This window comes from Otolemur garnettii, unplaced genomic scaffold (genome assembly GCF_000181295.1).
Source record: "Otolemur garnettii isolate 467f Iridium unplaced genomic scaffold, OtoGar3 scaffold00067, whole genome shotgun sequence".
Lineage (NCBI taxonomy): Eukaryota > Metazoa > Chordata > Mammalia > Primates > Galagidae > Otolemur > Otolemur garnettii.
In genome coordinates, this window is record NW_003852462.1 from 2017863 (window position 1) to 2037181 (window position 19319).

General features: G+C 52.3%; 2 protein-coding genes and 1 non-coding gene across 3 annotated transcripts in view; 1 reads left to right on the plus strand and 2 right to left on the minus strand.

The window, feature by feature from the left end:
- The first annotated feature begins 3313 nt into the window (after nucleotides 1-3313).
- Nucleotides 3314-7479, plus strand: TPRG1L (tumor protein p63 regulated 1 like). The gene is made up of 5 exons (XM_003793214.3): nucleotides 3314-3614; nucleotides 3721-3812; nucleotides 3939-4115; nucleotides 5163-5316; nucleotides 6156-7479. Exons 1-5 carry the CDS (start codon nucleotides 3414-3416, stop codon nucleotides 6348-6350), a joined length of 819 nt encoding a protein of 272 aa, XP_003793262.1. The 5' UTR covers nucleotides 3314-3413; the 3' UTR covers nucleotides 6351-7479.
- Nucleotides 7480-7997: 518 nt separating this feature from the next.
- Nucleotides 7998-19319, minus strand: part of WRAP73 (WD repeat containing, antisense to TP73) — a 13327-nt gene continuing 2005 nt past the window's right edge. Inside the window, exons 2-12 of the mRNA XM_003793319.3 lie at nucleotides 18548-18700; nucleotides 17318-17434; nucleotides 16032-16104; nucleotides 13900-14003; nucleotides 13131-13217; nucleotides 12071-12205; nucleotides 11902-11979; nucleotides 10352-10439; nucleotides 9369-9494; nucleotides 8657-8848; nucleotides 7998-8333 (exon numbers count right to left, since the gene is read on the minus strand). Coding sequence (XP_003793367.1) covers nucleotides 8191-8333; nucleotides 8657-8848; nucleotides 9369-9494; nucleotides 10352-10439; nucleotides 11902-11979; nucleotides 12071-12205; nucleotides 13131-13217; nucleotides 13900-14003; nucleotides 16032-16104; nucleotides 17318-17434; nucleotides 18548-18700 — 1296 coding nt within the window. The 3' untranslated portion in view covers nucleotides 7998-8190. The remainder of the gene's footprint in view (nucleotides 8334-8656; nucleotides 8849-9368; nucleotides 9495-10351; nucleotides 10440-11901; nucleotides 11980-12070; nucleotides 12206-13130; nucleotides 13218-13899; nucleotides 14004-16031; nucleotides 16105-17317; nucleotides 17435-18547; nucleotides 18701-19319) is intronic.
- On the minus strand, nucleotides 10996-11129 carry LOC111726486. The gene has a single exon (XR_002774251.1). It is a non-coding gene; the product is annotated as a U11 spliceosomal RNA (small nuclear RNA).

Sequence of the window (19319 nt, forward strand, 5' to 3'; positions counted from 1 at the left end):
TGGGACTCGGCTTTCCCCTCAGAAGAAGCAACACTGCCCCATTCTGTGTGTCTGGGGGTGAGGGCAGCATCTGTAGTACACAGGTCTTAGGGATGCAAGGCGGGCAGCATGGTGGGAATTGGCACTGACACAGCTCTGGGTGTCAACCAGGCAGGACACACTAAGCCCACCTACGGCCACAGGGCCCATGATGATCGCCACTCAAAAGACGTGGAGGGCTCGGCGCCTGTGGCTCAACCGGCTAAGGCGCCAGCCACGTACACCTAAGGTGGCGGGTTCGAATCCCCAGCCCGGACCCGCCAAACAACAATGACGGCTGCAACCAAAAAATAGCCGGGGGCATTGTGGCAGGCGCCTGTGGTCCCAGCTACTTGGGAGGCAGAGGCAGGAGACTCGCTTGAGCCCAGGAGTTGGAGGTTGCTGTGAGCTGTAATGCCATGGCACTCTACCCAGGGGGACAGCTTGAGGCTCTGTCTCAAAAAAAAAAAAAAAAAAAAAAAGACGTGGAGACAGGCACGGAGAGCTGAAGTATCCAAGTCCATGTGGACAGGAAGCAGAGAAACCAGGATTCAAATCCAGGTCTGGCTCTCAGGTCCACACTCCCAGCTGCTGTTGTCGTCAGTGGGTCCCCAGTCCTGCTCCACAGTGAAGGGGACCTGGGAGAGGGAGATGGGCACCCAGAGTCCAGTGGGCCCAGGCTGACCCTCAGGAAGCCCCAGTTCAAGCCCACCCAGCAGGGCCTGGGCAGAACAGAGGCTTCCTCCGTGTAGGGACAAGGCTCATAGGTGGTGACATGTGCCTGGGCCACAGAAGGCAGCAGCAGTTATTCTCAGCCACCCTCAGCCAGCGGCCCAGAAGCCTCTGTTGTGTCTCACACTCACTTGGCACTGTCACCTTCCAGGAGTCAGAGCACTTGGGCTCTCTTCTATGTCCATGGCATGGTGCCTCCATGCCTATGGTGCTGACATCCAACCAGAGCAGTGAGTGGCTGTCTGGGACCTGCCCCATGGAACAGCAGTTGCTCCCGTGAGGGAAGGACAAAAAGCCTGCCTGGCCCTTCATTCTCCTTCCCAAACAAGGAGGGCTCCACGTCTGCACACACTGGGGCCTCTGCTGTCCCAGAACAGCACCAGCTGTGGGGCCTCAGGCACTTACTGGCACTCTCCAAATCTCTTTCTTCCACTGTGGCACTGGCCCATCCCCTGGCTGTTGTGAAACATAAACAAGAACTCTGGAGGTGCTTATAAAGCCCCCAGCATTCTGTGAACTTTCCCAACAAATATAGCATATGCACCCATACAGCAGAATGACGCGGTGCACAGGGGATGGATTACAAAGAAGAGTAAAGAACAAAATAGTGAGTGAACCCTGGCAAGTGGCAAAAATCTCCTGGGAGGTGAGTTTTAAGCCAGATGTTGGGGATGAACACAGCACTGGTGGGACAAGATGGGTCAGGAGAGACAGGAGTCTGAAGTAAGGCCAGGAGCAGTGGCTCACACCTGTAATCCAGCCAAACTCTGGGAGGTCAAAGTAGGAGGATCACTTGAGCTCGGTTCATGACCAGCTTGAGCAAGAGTGACACTCTGGCTCTATTAAAAATAGAAAAGTAAGGGTGGTGCCTGTGGCTCAGTGAGTAGGACACCAGCCCCATATACTGAGGATGGCAGGTTCAAACCCGGCCCCGGCCAAACTGCAACAAAAAACAGCTGGGCGTTGTGGGGGGCGCCTGTAGTCCCAGCTTCTCCGGAGGCTGAGGCAAGAGAATCACTTAAGCCCAAGAGCTGGAGGTTGCTGTGAGCTGTGACGCCACAGCACTCTACTGAGGGCAACAAAGTGAGACTCTGTTTCTTAAAAAAAAAAAATAGAAGGGTGGCTCCTGTGGCTCAAAGGAGTAGGGCGCTGGGCCCATATACCACAGATGGTAGGTTCAAGCCAGGCCCCAGCCAAAAACTGCAAAAAAAAAAAAAAAAAAGAATAGTAAAAAGTAAAATAAGCCTTTGTGGTGGGCACGTGCAGTCCTAACTACTCAGGAAGCTGAGGTAGGAGTATTGCTTGAACCCAGGGATGTAAGGCTGCAGTGAGCTACATTGGTGTCACTGTACTCCAGCCTGGATACCAGAGCAAGATTCTGTATCCAAAAAGAAAAAAAAGAAATGACCAAGTGTGTAAGGACATGTAAACTATCCTGCACAACCTTCAGAACGGTGCTACGTGGATGGCAATGAAATGGGCCAGGTCCCAGAAGAGCGAAGGCTGCCACGCTGAGCCTTGGCAAGGATAGCAAAGCCCAGGCCTTAGGGTAGCTCCTAGGCAGATCACTTCCTGGAGATGGACAGGTGGCATTTTATTGCAGTACAAAAGCTGGGCTGGAGACAAACCTAGAATGAATTTTGGGCTCAGGCTTTGATGGTGTCACCCTGGCAAGTTATGGACGCTGTGCTTTAGTGTCCTTCTGACACACAGGGTGGTCTGCAAGGCCTCAAGGAATGTCTTTGAAATCCACCTAATCTCCACAACTGAAATAGGACCTTGTTGTTCATTACTTATGGTCTTGTTTGAAAGCGGTGGGTCAGGCAAGGTGCTCTCTGGCAGGAGAGGCGCGGTCAGTCACTAACCCGACCTGCACACTGGCCCCATCCTCACAAGCGCCCGGACTTGGACACGTGCTCTGATCTGTACATTGGCCCCAACCTGCACACGAGCCCTGACCTGTACGCACACCCTGGCCTATACATGTGCCCTGTCCTGCACACACCCTGACTTGTACACATCATGTTCTGCATACGCACCTCGACCTGTACACAAACGCGATCCTGCACACGTGCCCCAACCTACACACGCCCCATCCTTCACTCGCGCCCCGACCTATACACACACCCCGACCTGTACACGGGCCCCGACCTGCACGTACGCCCCGGCCCGCGCTCCAGAAGGCAGAAAGAGGCACCGGGCACAGTGACTGGTGGAGACACCTGACTTGAAGGGCGGCAGGCGCCCCTTCCTGGGTGGACACCCCTTTCCACCTGAGTGCACAACCACACGGCCCCACGTCCGTCGGGCCTCCCCGTCTCTCGGCAACCGGTCTCGGCCCCACCCATTTCCCCCCCCGCCCCCGGCTTGTAAACAGGAAGTGGGCCTGCGCGCGGAGGCCACTTCCTGAGCGGCGAGGGGCGGGAGCGATTGTGAAGGGCAGCGGGGCGGAGCCAACCGCGCGTGATAGCAGAGGAAGAACCAATCCGGAGGGTCGTTGAGCGCCGGAGGGGGCGGAGCCTTAGACGCAGCCTGCGGAACGGGACCAATCGCGGCTGTCCGCGGGGCGGGGCCGGGGGCGCGGCCGGGCGGTGGCTCCGGCGACTGCGGCCGCATTGGAGTTGGAGATCCGGACCGACTCGGGGACCCGGGCGGGCGCGGCGATGCTGCAGCTGCGGGACTCGGTGGACTCGGCGGGCACGAGCCCCACGGCAGTGCTGGCGGCCGGCGAGGAGGTGGGGGCGGGCGGCGGCCCGGGCGGTGGTCGGCCGGGGGCGGGCACGCCGCTGCGCCAGACGCTGTGGCCGCTGAGCGTCCACGACCCCACGCGCCGCGCCCGCGTCAAGGAGTACTTCGTGTTCCGGGTGAGGGCCGGGGCCGGGGGACAGGAGGGACCCGGGGGCAGGAGGGACGCGGGTAGGGGGCGGGGGACGGGGCGGCCCGCGTGCGGTGACCTCTGCCCTCGTCCAGCCCGGCACCATCGAGCAGGCAGTGGAGGAAATCCGCGTGGTGGTCCGACCCGTGGAGGACGGCGAGATCCAGGGGGTGTGGCTGCTGACCGAGTAAGCCGGGGCTGCCTTTGGGCCTTGGGGGGAGCGCCCCTCGCCGGGACCGCCAGCTGGGTGGGCCCGGGTGGCTGAGCAGGGACAGCCGCGGACGAGTGCTCTGAGGCCCCGCTCTGCCCCCAGGGTGGACCACTGGAACAATGAGAAGGAGCGGCTGGTGCTGGTCACGGAGCAGTCCATGCTTATCTGTAAATACGACTTCATCAGTCTTCAATGCCAGCAGGTGGTCCGCGTAGCGCTCAACGCAGTAGACACCATCTCCTACGGGGAGTTCCAGTTTCCCGCTAAGTCGCTCAATAAGTAAGTCCACTCAGAGTCCACTTCCACTGGACATTGGGGGCCAGAGAGGACCTTATAATTCAGCCTTTTAAAAATTAGCCCTCAAGTGGTGTTTTCGCATCTGCAGCCATTTAGAAACATAAAGGCCGGAGCTTCAAAAATAAATGGGAATTTCCTCTAGAAGCACGTGACTTCTGGGCAGTTGAGTGCATTGAAAGGAAATCTAGCGCAAAAGACAGGAGTTAGGCCTGTAGTAAGAATGAAGGTGAGTTCAGGATGTAAGGAAGTAGAATGTGTTGAAAGTGAACTAGAATATTCTTCAGTTAAGCCCCAAGCTCTGCATCTTATCTCCAGCCAGGAAAGGATTTCATGTCATGTCAGGTGGTGCTAGGGTTAAATTTTAAAGAAAGGTAGGGTGCCACTTTAAGTTATAGATGTCACTAAAGGTTAGATAAATTTGAAAATATTTAATGACCAACTTGCAAGAGTTGATCTTTGGTAGAATTTTCTGAAATATAACAAACTCAGATATTAGTAAATTGTAAAACTTTTTGATGTAGAGATTTGGATAGGGAATTCATGTGAAGATTGTTTAGCATAACCAAAACAAAGTATTTAAGAATCTAGTAATTAAAGCAATTGTTAGTGGAGACTGCAGTTGCTATTAAAATCCACGATCCATTTTTTTTTTTTTTTGAGACAGACTCTCACTTTGTCACCCTCAGTAAAGTGCTGTGGCGTCACAGCTCACAGCAACCTCCAGCTCTTGGGCTCAGGCGATTCTCTTGCCTCAGCCTCCTGAGAGGCTGGGACTACAGGCACCTGCCACAATGCCTGGCTATTTTTTGTTGCAGTTTGGCCGGGGCTGGGTTTGAACCCGCCACCCTTGGTATGTGGTGCCAGGGCCCTATTCACTGAGCCACAGGCACCATTTTTGATTGTGAAACGTCTGGTCCTTTCTCTAAATGTGGAACCCCTTTTTACTGTCATAACCCTTGTAACTGACAAGACTGTGGGTAACAGTGCTGTGGCTTGTCATATGAAGTCTTATTTCTTCTAATTCATCAGGCGAGAAGGTTTTGGTATTCGAATTCAGTGGGACAAGCAAAGTCGCCCTTCCTTCATAAACAGATGGAATCCCTGGTCCACAAATGTGCCCTATACCACTTTCATAGAACACCCGATGGCTGGTGCTGATGAGAAGACAGCGTCTCTGTGTCAGGTGAGGAGACACGTGGGACTGTCCGATGCCCAGGAGTGGCGGAGACGCTCTAGGTCTGCCCTGTCCCGCATGGTGGCCACATACAGCTGCTAAGCACTTCAAAAAATGTGGCTAGTAACAGAAGTGAACTTGTAATTTTAAAAAAGTTGAGTTAATTTGTTTAAGTAGTCCCATGTAGTTACTACTGGTCAGCATTGCTACATAAACTGACCCCTTACTGTTGGTGAAATTCTTGGAGAAAGGCAGCAGTGCTCCAGGCTGGGCAAGAAGGCAGTGGGTCTAGCTGGCAAAGGTGTGCACCTGTAGTCTCAGCTGCTCAGAGGCTGAGGTGGGAGGATCACTTGACCTGAGAGCTTGAGCCCACAGTGAGGTGTGATCTTGTCATTGCACTGAACCCTGGGTGACAGAGGGAGACCCTAGCTCTGAAAAAATTAAATAAAAAAGACAATCAGTCTGGATACTTAGCAGGGGGGGAGGCCTGGGGCCAGCATTGCAGCTGAGCCAAACTCTCGTTGGTCTTCCACTTAACAGCTGTGTGCCTTGGCCTAGTTACTGACCTGGTAGGTTGTGATAAGGATTAAGTATGTTAATTTGGCAAAGCCACTCAGACCTGAATATAGGACTGGCTGCCTTGGTTACCTATGAGTGTATGGTAAGTGTTTGACTCACCTAGAGCTGTGCTAGGGGCCCATAGGATGTCTGCAGAGAGGGCAGAGGGCCTAGCAAGGAGCAGTGTGGAGTTTGGAGGATTTGTGTCTGAAAGTGCTGGCTTTTTCTAATAATAAATTGCTCTTGTCTTGCCTCAACAGTGATGCTCTGTGTTTTCTCTCTCTTTACAGTTGGAAAGCTTCAAGGCTCTGTTAATCCAAGCTGTCAAAAAAGCTCAAAAAGAAAACCCTCTGCCAGGACAAGGGCAGGGCGTGCTCATCCTGGACCGGCCCCTGCTCATTGAGACCTATGTGGGACTGATGTCCTTCATCAACAACGAGGCTAAGCTGGGTTACTCCATGACCAGAGGCAAAATAGGCTTCTAGCCAGTGTGTTCTGGGAGCTCTTCTCTGTCCCCAGAAAGCCAAGTTGCTGGGGAGACTGGGGGCCTTTCAGTCCTCCCAAAGCTCCACTGCCAGCTGGAAGGACAGGGTCCCTTTACCTGTAGAGGTCTGAATGCCATTAGAATAGTAAAGTGAATTATATATACTGAGTTGGATATCCGACATCTGCTATAATATGAGCTACAGACAAAAGCAAACACTCTAGCTGTCATTGTGCTGCCAGTGTTCCACTTCCTGCAACTTCGGTTCTGGGTGTTTTCCTCCCATGTCTGCTTGGCTTCTTGTGGCTCTCCCCATCCTGACCACTTCAGCATGCCGAGATGCCGCCAGCCCTCAGCCCCCTGCAGCCTATAGATCATTAAATACAGGGAGGTACCTGGTACCTCGAGTGCCTGCAGTTGCAAATACGTTTACACTTGGTGTCAAATTTTGTATTTTGAAATTTAATCCATTTTTTAAATAAGCTAATAGAAAAGAAGCCAGCAGACTGGTTAACCAAGCAAGATACAGTCTGTGCCTTGTCAGCCTCTGAATGAATAATTGTTCTTTTGTAAATGTGTTTGACCTAAGTCACACTCTTTCTAAAATTAATCCAAGTTGTGTTAATACTTAATGGCATCTTTCCCAGGCCCCAAAAGGTTTACATACAGAGTCATTTTAACAGTTTATTAATTTGAGAAAGTCACCTTGGTCTTGGATACAGCTTTGACAAGTGTATATTCTGAGTTCGTACTGTTATATTCATACTTAAAAGGGAATTGAGTAGTTTGCTTTTTAAAGAATGCACTTTAAAAAAAGAACCCTATCAGATCCTTATGGAGCAGCTAGTGCCTGGCTTGGTTCCCACAGCGCCCGCGTAGCTCTGAGGGTCTCCCAGCGTGGGGACCCTGTACACCTCGCTATAGCCACACGCCAGCTTGCTTGCGTAACTGGAAGTGTTTGTCTATAAATCAGTTTCTTCCTTTTATTTACAACTCTGTTGTAGCTTTGAGCTACCCAGGGTGGTATGATCAGAATGCAGGAGCCACCGGAGCTCACAGAGGCTGCTCTGAAGCTCACTTGGGACTTTAGCCTTGGTTTTTGTTACCTCTATAAAAATATTTAGAACCAATGGGTGTTGCTCCTTTTTTGACATTGTTATTAAAGTAGGTTCAAGTAGCAAGAAGGTGCCTCTTAAGTGAGTGTAATCTGCAGCTGGAGTTGTCATACTGCCTGACGTGTACTGAGTATAGGTCCCTTTGCAGGAAGACAGTGCAGGCCTGTGGCCCTCGGTCACCTGCCTGCCAAGCCTGATGGAGGGACTTATGGCTGGGGGGGATCTGGGGCATTGGCTCTCAAATCTGAGTGGATACCAGACTCCCTGTAGAAGGGGTGCTGGGGCTTGCTCTCTGCACTCTACAGTGAGCCCGACCACAGGGAGGCTACACAAGCCCCAAGGAAGCCCACCTGCTTTCTTACAGCATCAGGCACTGAGAATGGGATGCAGGGCAGAGCCAGGTCTGCGTGCAGGGAGCCAGCTGCAGTCTCTTCAGGGTTATCCATCCTCCCTAAGACGGAACCAGAAATTGAGATAACCAAGTAAAGTTTCCTGTGTCCCAAACCTTTCAAGAAAACAAGTACCAGCAGTTGTATAAATTATCAAATATTTATTTTAAATAAAAATTAGTTTTATACATATTTACAAAAATGCCTTGCGATAGAAAAATAGAACCAAATCACTGAATTTGGACCATCACACTGGGGAACCTCCCAGGGAAACTTCCTTCCCACAAGGGAAGTGTGCAGGGTGGCTCCTGTTCCCACAGATGTGGCTGTACAGTGCCTACATGTGGCCATCCAGCTGACTGATGGCTGCTGGGCTGATCCCCTCGGTCTCCAGGAAACACAGACAGAAGTGATCCTTGCTGAGGAGGGCCAGCGAGTCCCCACTGCAGTGCCAGCACAGAGAAAGCACGGAGAAGTCACCTAGAGAAACAGATGGCCAGAGGGTTGGAGGAGAGCCCAGGGTCCCAGGTGAGGGCAGCCTCTCATCCTGTGCGTGGGCAGAGGGCCGGAGGTAGCCCAGATGTGCAGAGTCAGCCTCATACCACCAAGGGCGATAGGTCCTATGCCCCACATACACACTGGGCGCTGGCCTGGAGGCTTACTGAGCTGTGAGAGCAAGTCCCACTTCATCTTGGAGGCAGCAGCGGGTTAAGGCAGCGTGAGAGCCTGTCAGCCCATCTGTGCAGGCTGCGTTTCCATACCTGCTGGACTGTGCTTGTTGGCCAGGGCTCTGGCATACTCACCTTCCCCAGGCACCTGTACGGACACGCAGCCTGCTGGGGACCACAGGTAGGCCTTGCTGCCGCCAGTGCAGATGGCCAGCCGGGGCTGCTGCGGGTCCCACTGGAAGGAGCGCACAGGGGACAGCTGCTCGAGCACCACGAACAGCCTCAGCTTCTGCATGTCCCAGACCCAGACGGCATTGGGGACATTGTCTGAGGAAGCAAGGGAGGGACACTGCAGTCACTGCCCAGACCCTCCAGTCTGCTGTTCACTGCTCTGGGGGAAAGGCAGGGGGGTAGCCCAGTGCAAACGTCTACAGTGGCACCTGGGCGCTGGGCACCAGGGCCAGAGAGGTAAGTCTGAGGCTTTAGAGGACACAGCCCTTCACAAATGCAAACATCTTTCCTAAAAACAGGCTAACTGGCTGCAGTTCACCCCACCCTGCTCTTCACTCAGCAGAGAGGAGGCAGTGAGCAGAGCAGCAATCATGACTGGCTGGCCTGCCAATCATGACTCGATGGTCTGTCAATCATGACTGGCTGGCCTGTCACTGCCAACAAAGGTGAGGCCCTGCTCCTCTAGAAGCTTCTGCAGGTAGAACCTTTGCTACTTCAAAAAAGTGGGAAGAGGCAATGTGCAGGAAAACCCATACTTGATCTTTTCCAACCATTTCTACAGCTGCTGCCAAAGGACTCTATGAGTAGACAGGCAGCACCTGCTATGGGGACTGACCGTTCCTTGTCGCCAGGAAGTAGCTGTCAGGACTAAAGGCCAGCATCCCTATGCCAATCTTAGGGTTCGCTCTGTCGGTGAGAGGTTTCAGAGTCTGCAGGGAGGCTGGTATGGCGGCGATCTCATCTAGAATACCAAGAGGGAGAAGGCACACGTCATCTTTCCTGAGTGTACCCTCGTAGGAGCTGCTGTGACACCCACACCGGGAGGCAGCAGGAGGAACATGCTGCCAGGGGCTAATCAGGGGCTTTGTGGGAGCCTGGTGGCTGCAGCGCCTCCATGAGGCCCGTGAAGAGGGTGGTGCTGTGACCTACAAGGCCCCGGGGATCAGGCCCCGCAGTCTCTGGAGCCCCAGCCATACCTGGACAAGCTCCAGGACTACCCCGACCCAATGACAGTCTCAATAACTCAAACATCTGGGATTTTTTTTTTTTTAATCTACTTCTGGCATCTTAGTTTACAGTCTGCTCCAATCTCAACTTCAGTATTCGGACTTCTCAGGCACAGAGCGCCAGACACAGAGGCTGTGCTGTAACAGTAAAGCACCATGTACAAGAGGGACCAGTGTGGGAGGGGTGGCACTCAGGAGCCTCCTGCTAACCGTATTCCCCCGGCTAGAAACTCCGTGGTGTCCCAGCGTTCCTGTGGGACAGCTGCTTCCACTGTGCCCAAGTCAGGGATGAGGAAACTGAGGCACAGGCAGATGCAGCCTGTCTCAGCCAGGAGGTTTCCCTCTTCACTAACACCCTGCCTCCACCGACACACCAGCTGTCAGCTTGGATCAGCTCATATTCAATCAACAAAGCACCTCACACCTTAGGGACTTGATTCAAGCTCCCAGCAATCCCAGGATTGAAGGGTAAGGCAACACAGGAGATGAAAAAAGTGCTTTTTAACAGATAAAGAACATCTGAAATTTACCTGGAAAAAGAGGAATCATTTGCATTAAAAAAGAGAGAAGGAAGGTAGTCAGGGGCTCTTACATTTACTCTCAGAGGTGGTCCTGGGGGGCGGGAGGGGGAGGCGGCCCAGCCCCTGTATCGGGCTCTTCTGGGTTTCCTTATACACAACCTGAAAGACAGCGCATGGCCCCCACTGCCTGCAGCCCCACTGCCTGCAGCCCCCACTGCCTGCAGCCCCACTGCCTGCAGCCCCCACTGCCTGCAGCCCCACTGCCTGCCTCGCAGCAGCGGCCAAGGGGCTGAGGAGACAGTGGCCTAGGCCCACAGGGCACCTGGTGAACAGGCTGTGTGCTGTAACACCGGGTCGCCATCCCCCAGAGAGACTGAAGCATGAGCTTCCCAGGTGAGCTCACCCACCTGCCCCTCCCCCCTAGAGTCTGCTCTTTCAGAAATAAGGTGGCAAATGCATTTGAGTGCGTGTTTATGGACAGGCCATGTGATAGTGATGCAGAGAAAGCTCGCACCAAGCTCGCCCAAGAGATGCAGAGAAAGCTCCCACCAAGAGGCCAGGGCAGGTGGGGAGGCCCAAGGAGTAGCACAGACCTGAGTGGGGAACACCCTTGACTGTGAGCCTGGAAAACCAGGGCCAACAGCACAGGCTGGGGGATGGGGACAGCCCTTGGTCTGGTCAGACCTGCATTTTTATTATTATTTTTTTCACAGGCACTGGGACTGGGACCAACAATGACCAGCTGCCAAGGTACCAAAAAATTATGCTTCCAAAGTCTCTTGATGTCATTTCTGCATGAAGAGCAGTTGAGTTGCCCCACAGGTACCCCTCACGATAGAAGCCTTTCTTTCAGACCTGCATTTTTAAAGCATGTTGCGTGCAGAGTGGTGAAAGGCAGACTCCTGAGCCTGCATGGTCTGTCCTGAGGCCAGGCCTCCCCCTCACCCACCTGCAGGGTCCCTTCTGCCTGAAACGTGGTAGCTCCTGTCCAAAGCACATCCCTGGCGGCCACCTTGCCTTGAGTGTGCAGCCCCCCATCACTCTGCATAGTCCTCATCACATCCACCTGCTTTACTTGCTTTCTGAGTATCCTACTCACCAGTTTGGTTTTGCAGTGCCGGCAGGTGGCAGGCACCAGCAGTGGGCACTCGCCAATCCCCGAACAGAGACATACCCCAGGCCCTTTGCACTCCCTGCTCCCTCCCCAGAACTCACCTCAAACCACCCAGGGCCTGCTGGCTGATGGCCATTCCTGCCACTGCATGGAGACATCAGCCTTCCTAGCCCCTCCCACAGGGGTTGGCCAGGGTCTGTCTGCCCCTCCCTGGCTGTAGTGGGCACAGTGTGTGGGCAGGAGGGGTCCCTGTCTACTCTGCAGAGGTCAGACGTCTGCATCTGCAAAGGGCTGGGCTGTGCAGGGAGAGCTGAGCAAGGGGCCCACTCCAGACCATGGCCAATGTGGGGGAAGAACAAAGACCACTGTTAAGTCTGGCTGTGGAAAGGTTAAAGGAAGTTCGTGGTGGTGTAAGCACTCCGCTAAAAAATACACCACAATAAATGACACAAAGTAGAAACACAGTTCCCTAACCACTCCCCAAAGTATTTAGTGCTCTTGACTTACTATCTTGGGGTTATTAACAGTCGCAGGATGCCCAAACTCCGTGATCATTTTCCAGGTCACGTGGTTGAGGATGCGCACCTGAGGGGAAGACCATGTGGGTCAGCACAGGGCTCCAGCCTAGCCTGGCTCACTTGGGCTCGGCAGGTCAAGCTCTGGTCCCCGTCCCCACCTTTCCATCATAGCTCCCAACCGCCAGGAACTGACTGCTGGGGCTCCAGGCCACAGACTTGATGCCCAGTGACCACTCGTAGGCACAGTATGCAGACAGCAGCCGGCCATCCAGGGAGTAGAGCAGAATCTTATACTGCGGGAGAGACGTTTCAGCCGTTAGTTACAAGTATGTCAGATCCACCTGGAACACGTCAGGGACTTGGGCACTGCAGACAGAGGCTGGTGCAGACTGTGTGAAGCTGGCGGGAAGAGACCATCCTCCACGCCGATGGGGAGTTGAGACCATCAGCTACAGCTGAGGTCACGCCTACAGAAACGGTGACAGCAGCGTGCTGGGAAAGGGGACTCTAGAGTACAAATCTAATGACTGGAGGGCGGGGCGCGGTGGCTCACACCTGTGATCCCAGCATTCTGGGAGGCCGAGGAGGGTGTATTGCCTGAGCTCAGGAGTTCTAGACCAGCCTGAACAAGAGTAAGACCCTGTCTCTAAAAATAGCCAGGTGGCTCGGCGCCTGTGGCTCAACCCGCTAAGGCGCCAGCCACGTACACCTAAGGTGGCAGGTTCGAATCCAGCCTGGACCCGCCAAATAACGATGACGGCTGCAACCAAAAAATAGCCGGGCGTTGTGGTGGGCGCCTGTGGTCCCAGCTACTTGGGAGGCGGAGGCAGGAGACTCGCTTGAGCCCAGGAGTTGGAGGTTGCTGTGAGCTGTAATGCCACGGCACTCTACCCAGGGGGACAGCTTGAGGCTCTGTCTCAAAAAATAAAATAAAATAAAAATAGCCAGGTATTGTGGTGGGCACGTGTAGTCCCACCTACTTGGGAGGCTGAGGCAGGAGGATGATTTGAGCCCAAGAGTCTGAGGTTGCTGTGACCTATAATGCAGGGCTTTCTACCCAGGGCAACAAAGTGAGACTCTGTCTCACAAAACAAAACAAAAAAACAAATCTAATGACTTGCTGAAGATACAGTTAACCGTGTTGCCACATCCAGAAACTGTTACACAAATTCAGGCAAAGCTCTCAGGACATGGATATGTCACCTGGCGACTTCGTACCTCCAGGCAGGTGTCCCACACAGCCAGCACACAGCCATTCGGGGCCCACTCGATCCCTGCAAGATCCTGGGTGTCCGTATCAAAGTGCTTCCAAGGAGAGGAGGAAAACAGATTAAAATCTGAAAATATCTTCCTAAGTAAATTGCATTTATTTGATAATTGGTGTTTTTTAAACACACTCAGCACTTAGTTTTCCTATACAAGAGCAGATGAAACCTCTACACCTGTACTCCTGTAAGTGCACTCAACTCTGCAGAACCCGGCAAGGCACAGCACAGGTGCCAGCATCCGCGCCACGTGGGAAGTGGTGGAGCCTGGCCACACCTCGTGCGCCTGCACACACGTGCACTCTGCCTTCTGACCACTCACTGCTGGACAAAGGTCACTGCTATAAGTCCCTCCAAGGAGCACTCTCCGCTGTCCTCTACAGCCTTCTGGAGGGTTCTTTGCCCTAACACTACGGTGCCAACACTGTGTTCATGGGCAGCGCCTTGTGCCTCGCGCCTGGACTCATCTCCCAGGAGCAGGCTCTGTCAAGGTGGACTCCGCTTCACCCCCAACCCTGCTGCAGCACACACCACTCCGAGTGACTCCACATGGGACAGGCACGTCACCTGCAGCAACTCACAGCATCCCACCCTTTGGCAACACCTGGCTGCATGGCTCCGTGTTGTACCTAAGGTCCCCGGAATCCTGAGGAATGTCCACCACACCCTGTTCCCTCTCCAGTCAGCATGACACCTGTGTCCCCGGTGGGCAAGTGCCTCACCCTCAGGAGCTGCCAGTCACTGCAGACGAAGACGCTCACGTAGTCTTTGCAGTCACGCCGCTCCGCCAAGGCCATGTAGCGGCCATCCCTGGTAAAGGTGATTCCTGCCCCAGACAGGAAAGTGTGCTGGAATCAGGACTCAGCTGCAGAAGGGGCATGGGGGCCAAAAAGCAACAGGCAGAGGAGAGGACGGAGGTGGCACAGAGCCTGTGTTTCTTCAGACAGATCAAAACTCTGCTGCAAAGGGGACTGCAGAGAGCTGTGGTCTCATCCGTCACAGCCCAGCTGAGATGGGGAGACTGGCACACACAGACAAGTGACGCGCAGGCATCTGTGAACGACCCGAGTGCCCTGACCCCTGACGAGTCTCCAGCTAACGCTGAAAACACACAGAGCCTCCAGGCCACCAAACCTACACTCTGGGACAGCAGGGCATTTTCAGGAGTCAGTCGGCTTGCTACTGCATTCCTTATTCTTACCTTTGAATTTAATTATTTTCAAGTAAATTTAAGATGAAAATCTGAAAAATATTCTGGTTGGACAAAACCCTATACTTTCTAGTTCTGTATTAGCTTAAAAAGTCCGAGGCCACTGGTCAGAGTGGCTAATGCCTGTAATCCTAGCACTCTGGAAGGCTGAGGTGTGTGGGTTGCTTGAGCTCCAGAGTTCGAGACCAGCCTGAGCAAGAACGAGAGCCTGTCTCTAAAAAAACCAAAAACTAGCAGGGCATTGTGGCAGGTACCTGTAGTCCCAGCTACTTGGGAGGCTGAGGCAAAGAATTGCTTGAGCCTAAGACATTAAAGTTGCTGTGAGCTATGATGCCATGACACTCTACCAGGGGGCAAGATAGTGAGATTCTGTCTCAAAAAAAAAAAAAAAGGGCGGCACCTGTGGCTCAAAGGAGTAAGGCACTGGCCCCATATGCTGGAGGTGGTGGGTTCAAACCCAGCCCCAGCCAAAAACTGAACAACAACAACAAAAAAGCTGTAGGCCAAAATTCATACTTTATGAATTAAAAACCCCACCTAAATAATGCAACTTTTCTTTCTACTTAAGAAATGTGTATCTCATGGGTAGTACCTGTGGCTCAGAGAGTAGAGTGCCAGCCCCACATACTGAGGGTGGCGGGTTCAAACCCAGCCCTGGCCAAACTGCAACAAAAAAATAGATGGGCACCCGTAGTCCCAGCTACTCGGGAGGCTGAGGCAAGAAAATCACCTAAGCCCAAAAGCTGGAGGTTGCTGTGAGCTATGTCACCACAGCACTCTACTGAGGGTGACAAAGTGAGACTCTGTCTCTAAAAAAAAAAAGAGAGAGAAGAAGAAAAGAAAAGAAATGTGTATCTCATTTAAAAGAGACACTAATATTCAAACTATAAAAATAAAAAAATACAGTTGCATTTCATTAAAATGCAATTTGCAAACTGACAGCAACAGAGAAAAGTGGAAGCATCATTCAAGTGGCATGAGGCTCCTCTCACAATTCCAGGAGGTAGCACAGGTGGCATGAGGCTCCTCCCACAATTCCAGGAGGTAGCACAGGTGGCATGAGGCTCCTCCCACAATTCCAGGAGGTAGCACAGGTGTGCCCACTAGCTCTGTCCAGTTACATCTTGCTGGCAGTGGGCCACACTCCACCGTTCCTCCTGAAGGCTCAGGGGCTTCAACAAGGAAGGAACACCTGTCACTTATCCCTCCTCTGGGAGGCCCTGAGGCGACAAGGTGTGATCTCCCCTTTACCAAGAGTTAGAGACATAAAGTTCAGAATAGGACCAACAGGAGGCTTGAGGTGGGGCTCCGACAGGCACCAGCTGGCGGGGATCTGAACTCCCGGCTCTGCAGTAGGGGAGGTCCCTCCCAAGGGACCCCAGTAAACTCTGTTTTTCTCCAAAGCGATGGACATCACCCTCATTAGTCACTGTGACAGTCTTTTAAAAGGGGACGCCTGTCTTTTAAATACGTATGGAAATGTCTCCAGATGCAGGATCAGGAGACTGGGGCTGGGTGGAGATGGGCTGGGAGCTGTGTGCTGTTGGGCTGCCTCTGTCTGTTTGAAACATTCCATGACAAAATGGTCAAACCCCCCAAAACGGCTGCAAAGAAGTGGCTTTCAAGCAGCTCTGACAGACTTACCCTGCTGACAGGCTTTGGGGTATTTGATGTAAGATATGGATTTTGTGCACAAGGACCAGACGGTTATCCGCAGCTGTCAGGGGAAAGAGGAGAGAAAGGGAACAGAGAACACTCAACCCTTTAGAAAGACCCTCTTGACCCCTAAACCCATTAGATCATCAGCACCCACACACGAGACTGCAAGGGTACTCAAATGCACATTTTACTGTTAATAGAGTATACTGAGGTTCTTGGTTTTTCATTTTATAACAGTATTATTTTAAGTGACATGAGGCTAAATATAACCACATTTTCGTTAGCTATTTCAAAACAAGCACAGGTTGCATATTGTAATAATATAATAAGCCTCAAAGGTATTTAGTCAGAGCAGCGTGCAAAGGTCCCGAGATGGGAGAAGAGCTGAATAAACCACAGCCCATCTTCCTCGGGAGGGAAGGACGGACCTGCTACACCTGTTGACACAACACATCTAAAAGCAGCTTCTGGAGACAAAGCACAGGTTGGCACAGCCTCAGATAGTTGGGAAGGAAAAAAACACCTCTGAGTGCACAGTCCTTTTAAATAAAAATACAGTGTTTGTACACATACAGAGGACAAGACCCTCATGAAAATGAGGGGACATTAGTGCAAACTACAGGAGAGGTGCCCCCGCCCCGGCAAGAGGCCAGGTTGTGGAGGGGCAAGTGTGGCTGTGCAGCCCTGGCAGGTCCCATTCTCAGGCCTGAGTGGCTTTCGTCACTCACTGAATCTTGTCTAGAGGGCACAGGCCTTCTCTGCCCCTGCTACCCAGGGCAGGGTCTTCTCTTGCTCCCCACAATGCCCCCTGCAGGCTCGCACACAGTGACCCTGGTGATGCTTAGAGAGAACGTGGGGGGTCCTCACACATGTATTGACTGACTGACACACAGGTGCTCACAGGGTCACTTCCTGGCCAGTAGGCGCACCTGTTCTGCCTTCACTGGCAGTCATTTCCCTCAGTATGAAAGAGGGAGGCACATTTCAGTCCCTGCTCAGGACACCGAGCAGTTACCAGCACGTCAGTATGTAATCTCAACATCTACTCTAAGGCCACCAGCAAAGCGGCCAGGACCCTGGTCCCAGGTGGAACGATGTCATCTAGATGCACGCTGTGCCAAGTCAGTTTATTCTGTAGCAAATACATGTGTGTATACGGGGTTGCAGTCATTCACCTGGGACCTTAAACCCTCCCGTAACACTCTCAATCCATTTCAGGAGAGGACAGGATCACATGGGGTCAGTGCCCCGTACGCAGGGCGAGCACTCACGTGGAATTCCGTCGTGTTGAGAATGTGGCGCCCGTCTGGGCTCCAACACGAAGCCACCAGGCCTGCCGAGCCCTCGTCTATTTTGCAGTGCCACTCGGGCTGCTCCAAAGACCAGACCTGGACACATAAAACAGAGAACCATGCCACGAGACTAAAAAAAACGAGCACATTCCAGTGAGTCCTCAGCAAGGGAGAGAAAGCGCTTGCTTCACACCCCTGCATGGGTCAGAACAGGGTCTCTTCAGCAGTCTTTCACTAAGAAGGCCTAGCACGGCAGCCACCACAAAAGCAAGCCACACTTGTTGGTGACTTCATTCTGTTGTAGATTTAAAGCTTATTCACATTGCCATTCTCTCTTTTTTTTTTTTTTCGCTTTTGAGACAGAGCCTCAAGCTATCACCCTGTGGGCAGAGTGCTGTGGCATCACAGCTCACAGCAACCTCCAACTCCTGGGCTCAAGCGATTCTCCTGCCTCCACCTCCCAAGTAGCTGGGACTACAGGCGCCACCACAATGCCCGGCTATTTTTTAGTTTCAGCCACCATTTGTTGTTTGGCAGGTTGGGCTGGATTCGAACCCGCCAGCTCAGGAGTATGTGGCTGGTGCTTTATCCGCTTGAGCTACAGGCACTGAGCCACACATTGTCATTCTTAACACCCCAGTTAAGCTTTGTGCATATAAAAAACATTACCTATTGGGACGTCCTAAAATACACAGTGTCCAAGCATCTAGACTCCTATCTGTAAATACCTGCTTCTGAATCATATTTGTTCAGATACTAAGAATATTTTAGAGTTTCCTCATTTTATGTTTTTTTGGAGACAGAGTCTCAATATGTCACCCTCAGTAGAGTGCCATGGCATCACAGCTCACAGCAACCTCAAACTCTTGGATTTAAGTGATTCTCTTGCCTCAGCCTCCTAAGTAGCTGGGACTACAGGCTCCCGCCACAACACCCAGGTATTTTAACTGGCCTGGGCCAGGTTCGAACCCACCATCCTCGGTGGATGTGGCTGGTGCTGTAACCAGTGTGGAACGGTGCCAAGCCATGTTTCCTCATTTTCAAAGTACTTGGATTAAACTACTAGAGTATGTTATAATTTTAATAGAAAACTGGTTGTGAGCCACAATGCCATTTTTTCTCAAACTAGAAGGGTCCAGAACGAAACCATTCCTTCCCAGTGCCGCTCTTGGGAAGGTCCCCAGTTCTGCCCCACACAGCAGCACGCACCTGCACAAGGCCTCGTTTGTACATGGCGCACAGGATGAAGAGGGAGTCTGCCGACCACTCCACATGCTGGATCTGGTCCAGGCACGTGTACAGCTGGAGGATCTGCAGCGTGTTCACATCTCGGACCACCAACCGGTACTGAACGCAGGAAGCCTAAAACAGCCCAAGGAAGAAAACACTTGACCTTCTCTGCTCTGAAGGAAGGGACCTCCCACAAGGCTAGTCAGTCTCCTCTCCTGGCAGGCATATTTCGTTCTAGATGGCCAATTCCAGAACCCAGCCCCCAAATGAGACAAGTTAATGAAAGATCAAGTGAAAATACACAAGCCAGGTTCTAAAATTGTTATACTCCAATTAATGTACAGGAGTATTTTAAACTCTCTACTTCAAGCATTTCCTAGTCCTTCCCTAGCTGTGTATTAAGAACTCAAGTGAGAAAAAAACTCTTTTGTGAACTAATAACCAATCCTTTGACTTCATCATTTTAGACAATTTCCTCAAATTTAGAGAGGGTAAGAAGGTCTCACAGTTGTCACTGAGAAAGAGTGAAATGCAACACTCTTCAGCACGGTGCCCGACCCAGAGCCCCACAAATCGGTTGATACAAACAAAGGTTTTAAATTCTGCACACATGATAATACTTCACAAACACTCATTAACCTGCATTAACTCACTCCTAATACCAAATATGAAAATGTTTAAGTGTTAACATTCTTTTCTTTTTTTTTTTTTTTTGAGACAGAGCCTCAAGCTATCCCCCTGGGTAGAGTGC

What these genes read in the sequence shown, in the direction of transcription:
- TPRG1L (XM_003793214.3), top strand. Translation starts at nt 3,414, where the DNA reads ATGCTGCAGCTGCGGGACTCGGTGGACTCGGCGGGCACGAGCCCCACG. An exon ending in GGGGTGTGGCTGCTGACCGA is followed by an intron (nt 3,813 to 3,938) that starts GTAAGCCGGGGC and finishes CTCTGCCCCCAG; the next exon opens with GGTGGACCACTGGAACAATG. An exon ending in CCCGCTAAGTCGCTCAATAA is followed by an intron (nt 4,116 to 5,162) that starts GTAAGTCCACTC and finishes CTAATTCATCAG; the next exon opens with GCGAGAAGGTTTTGGTATTC.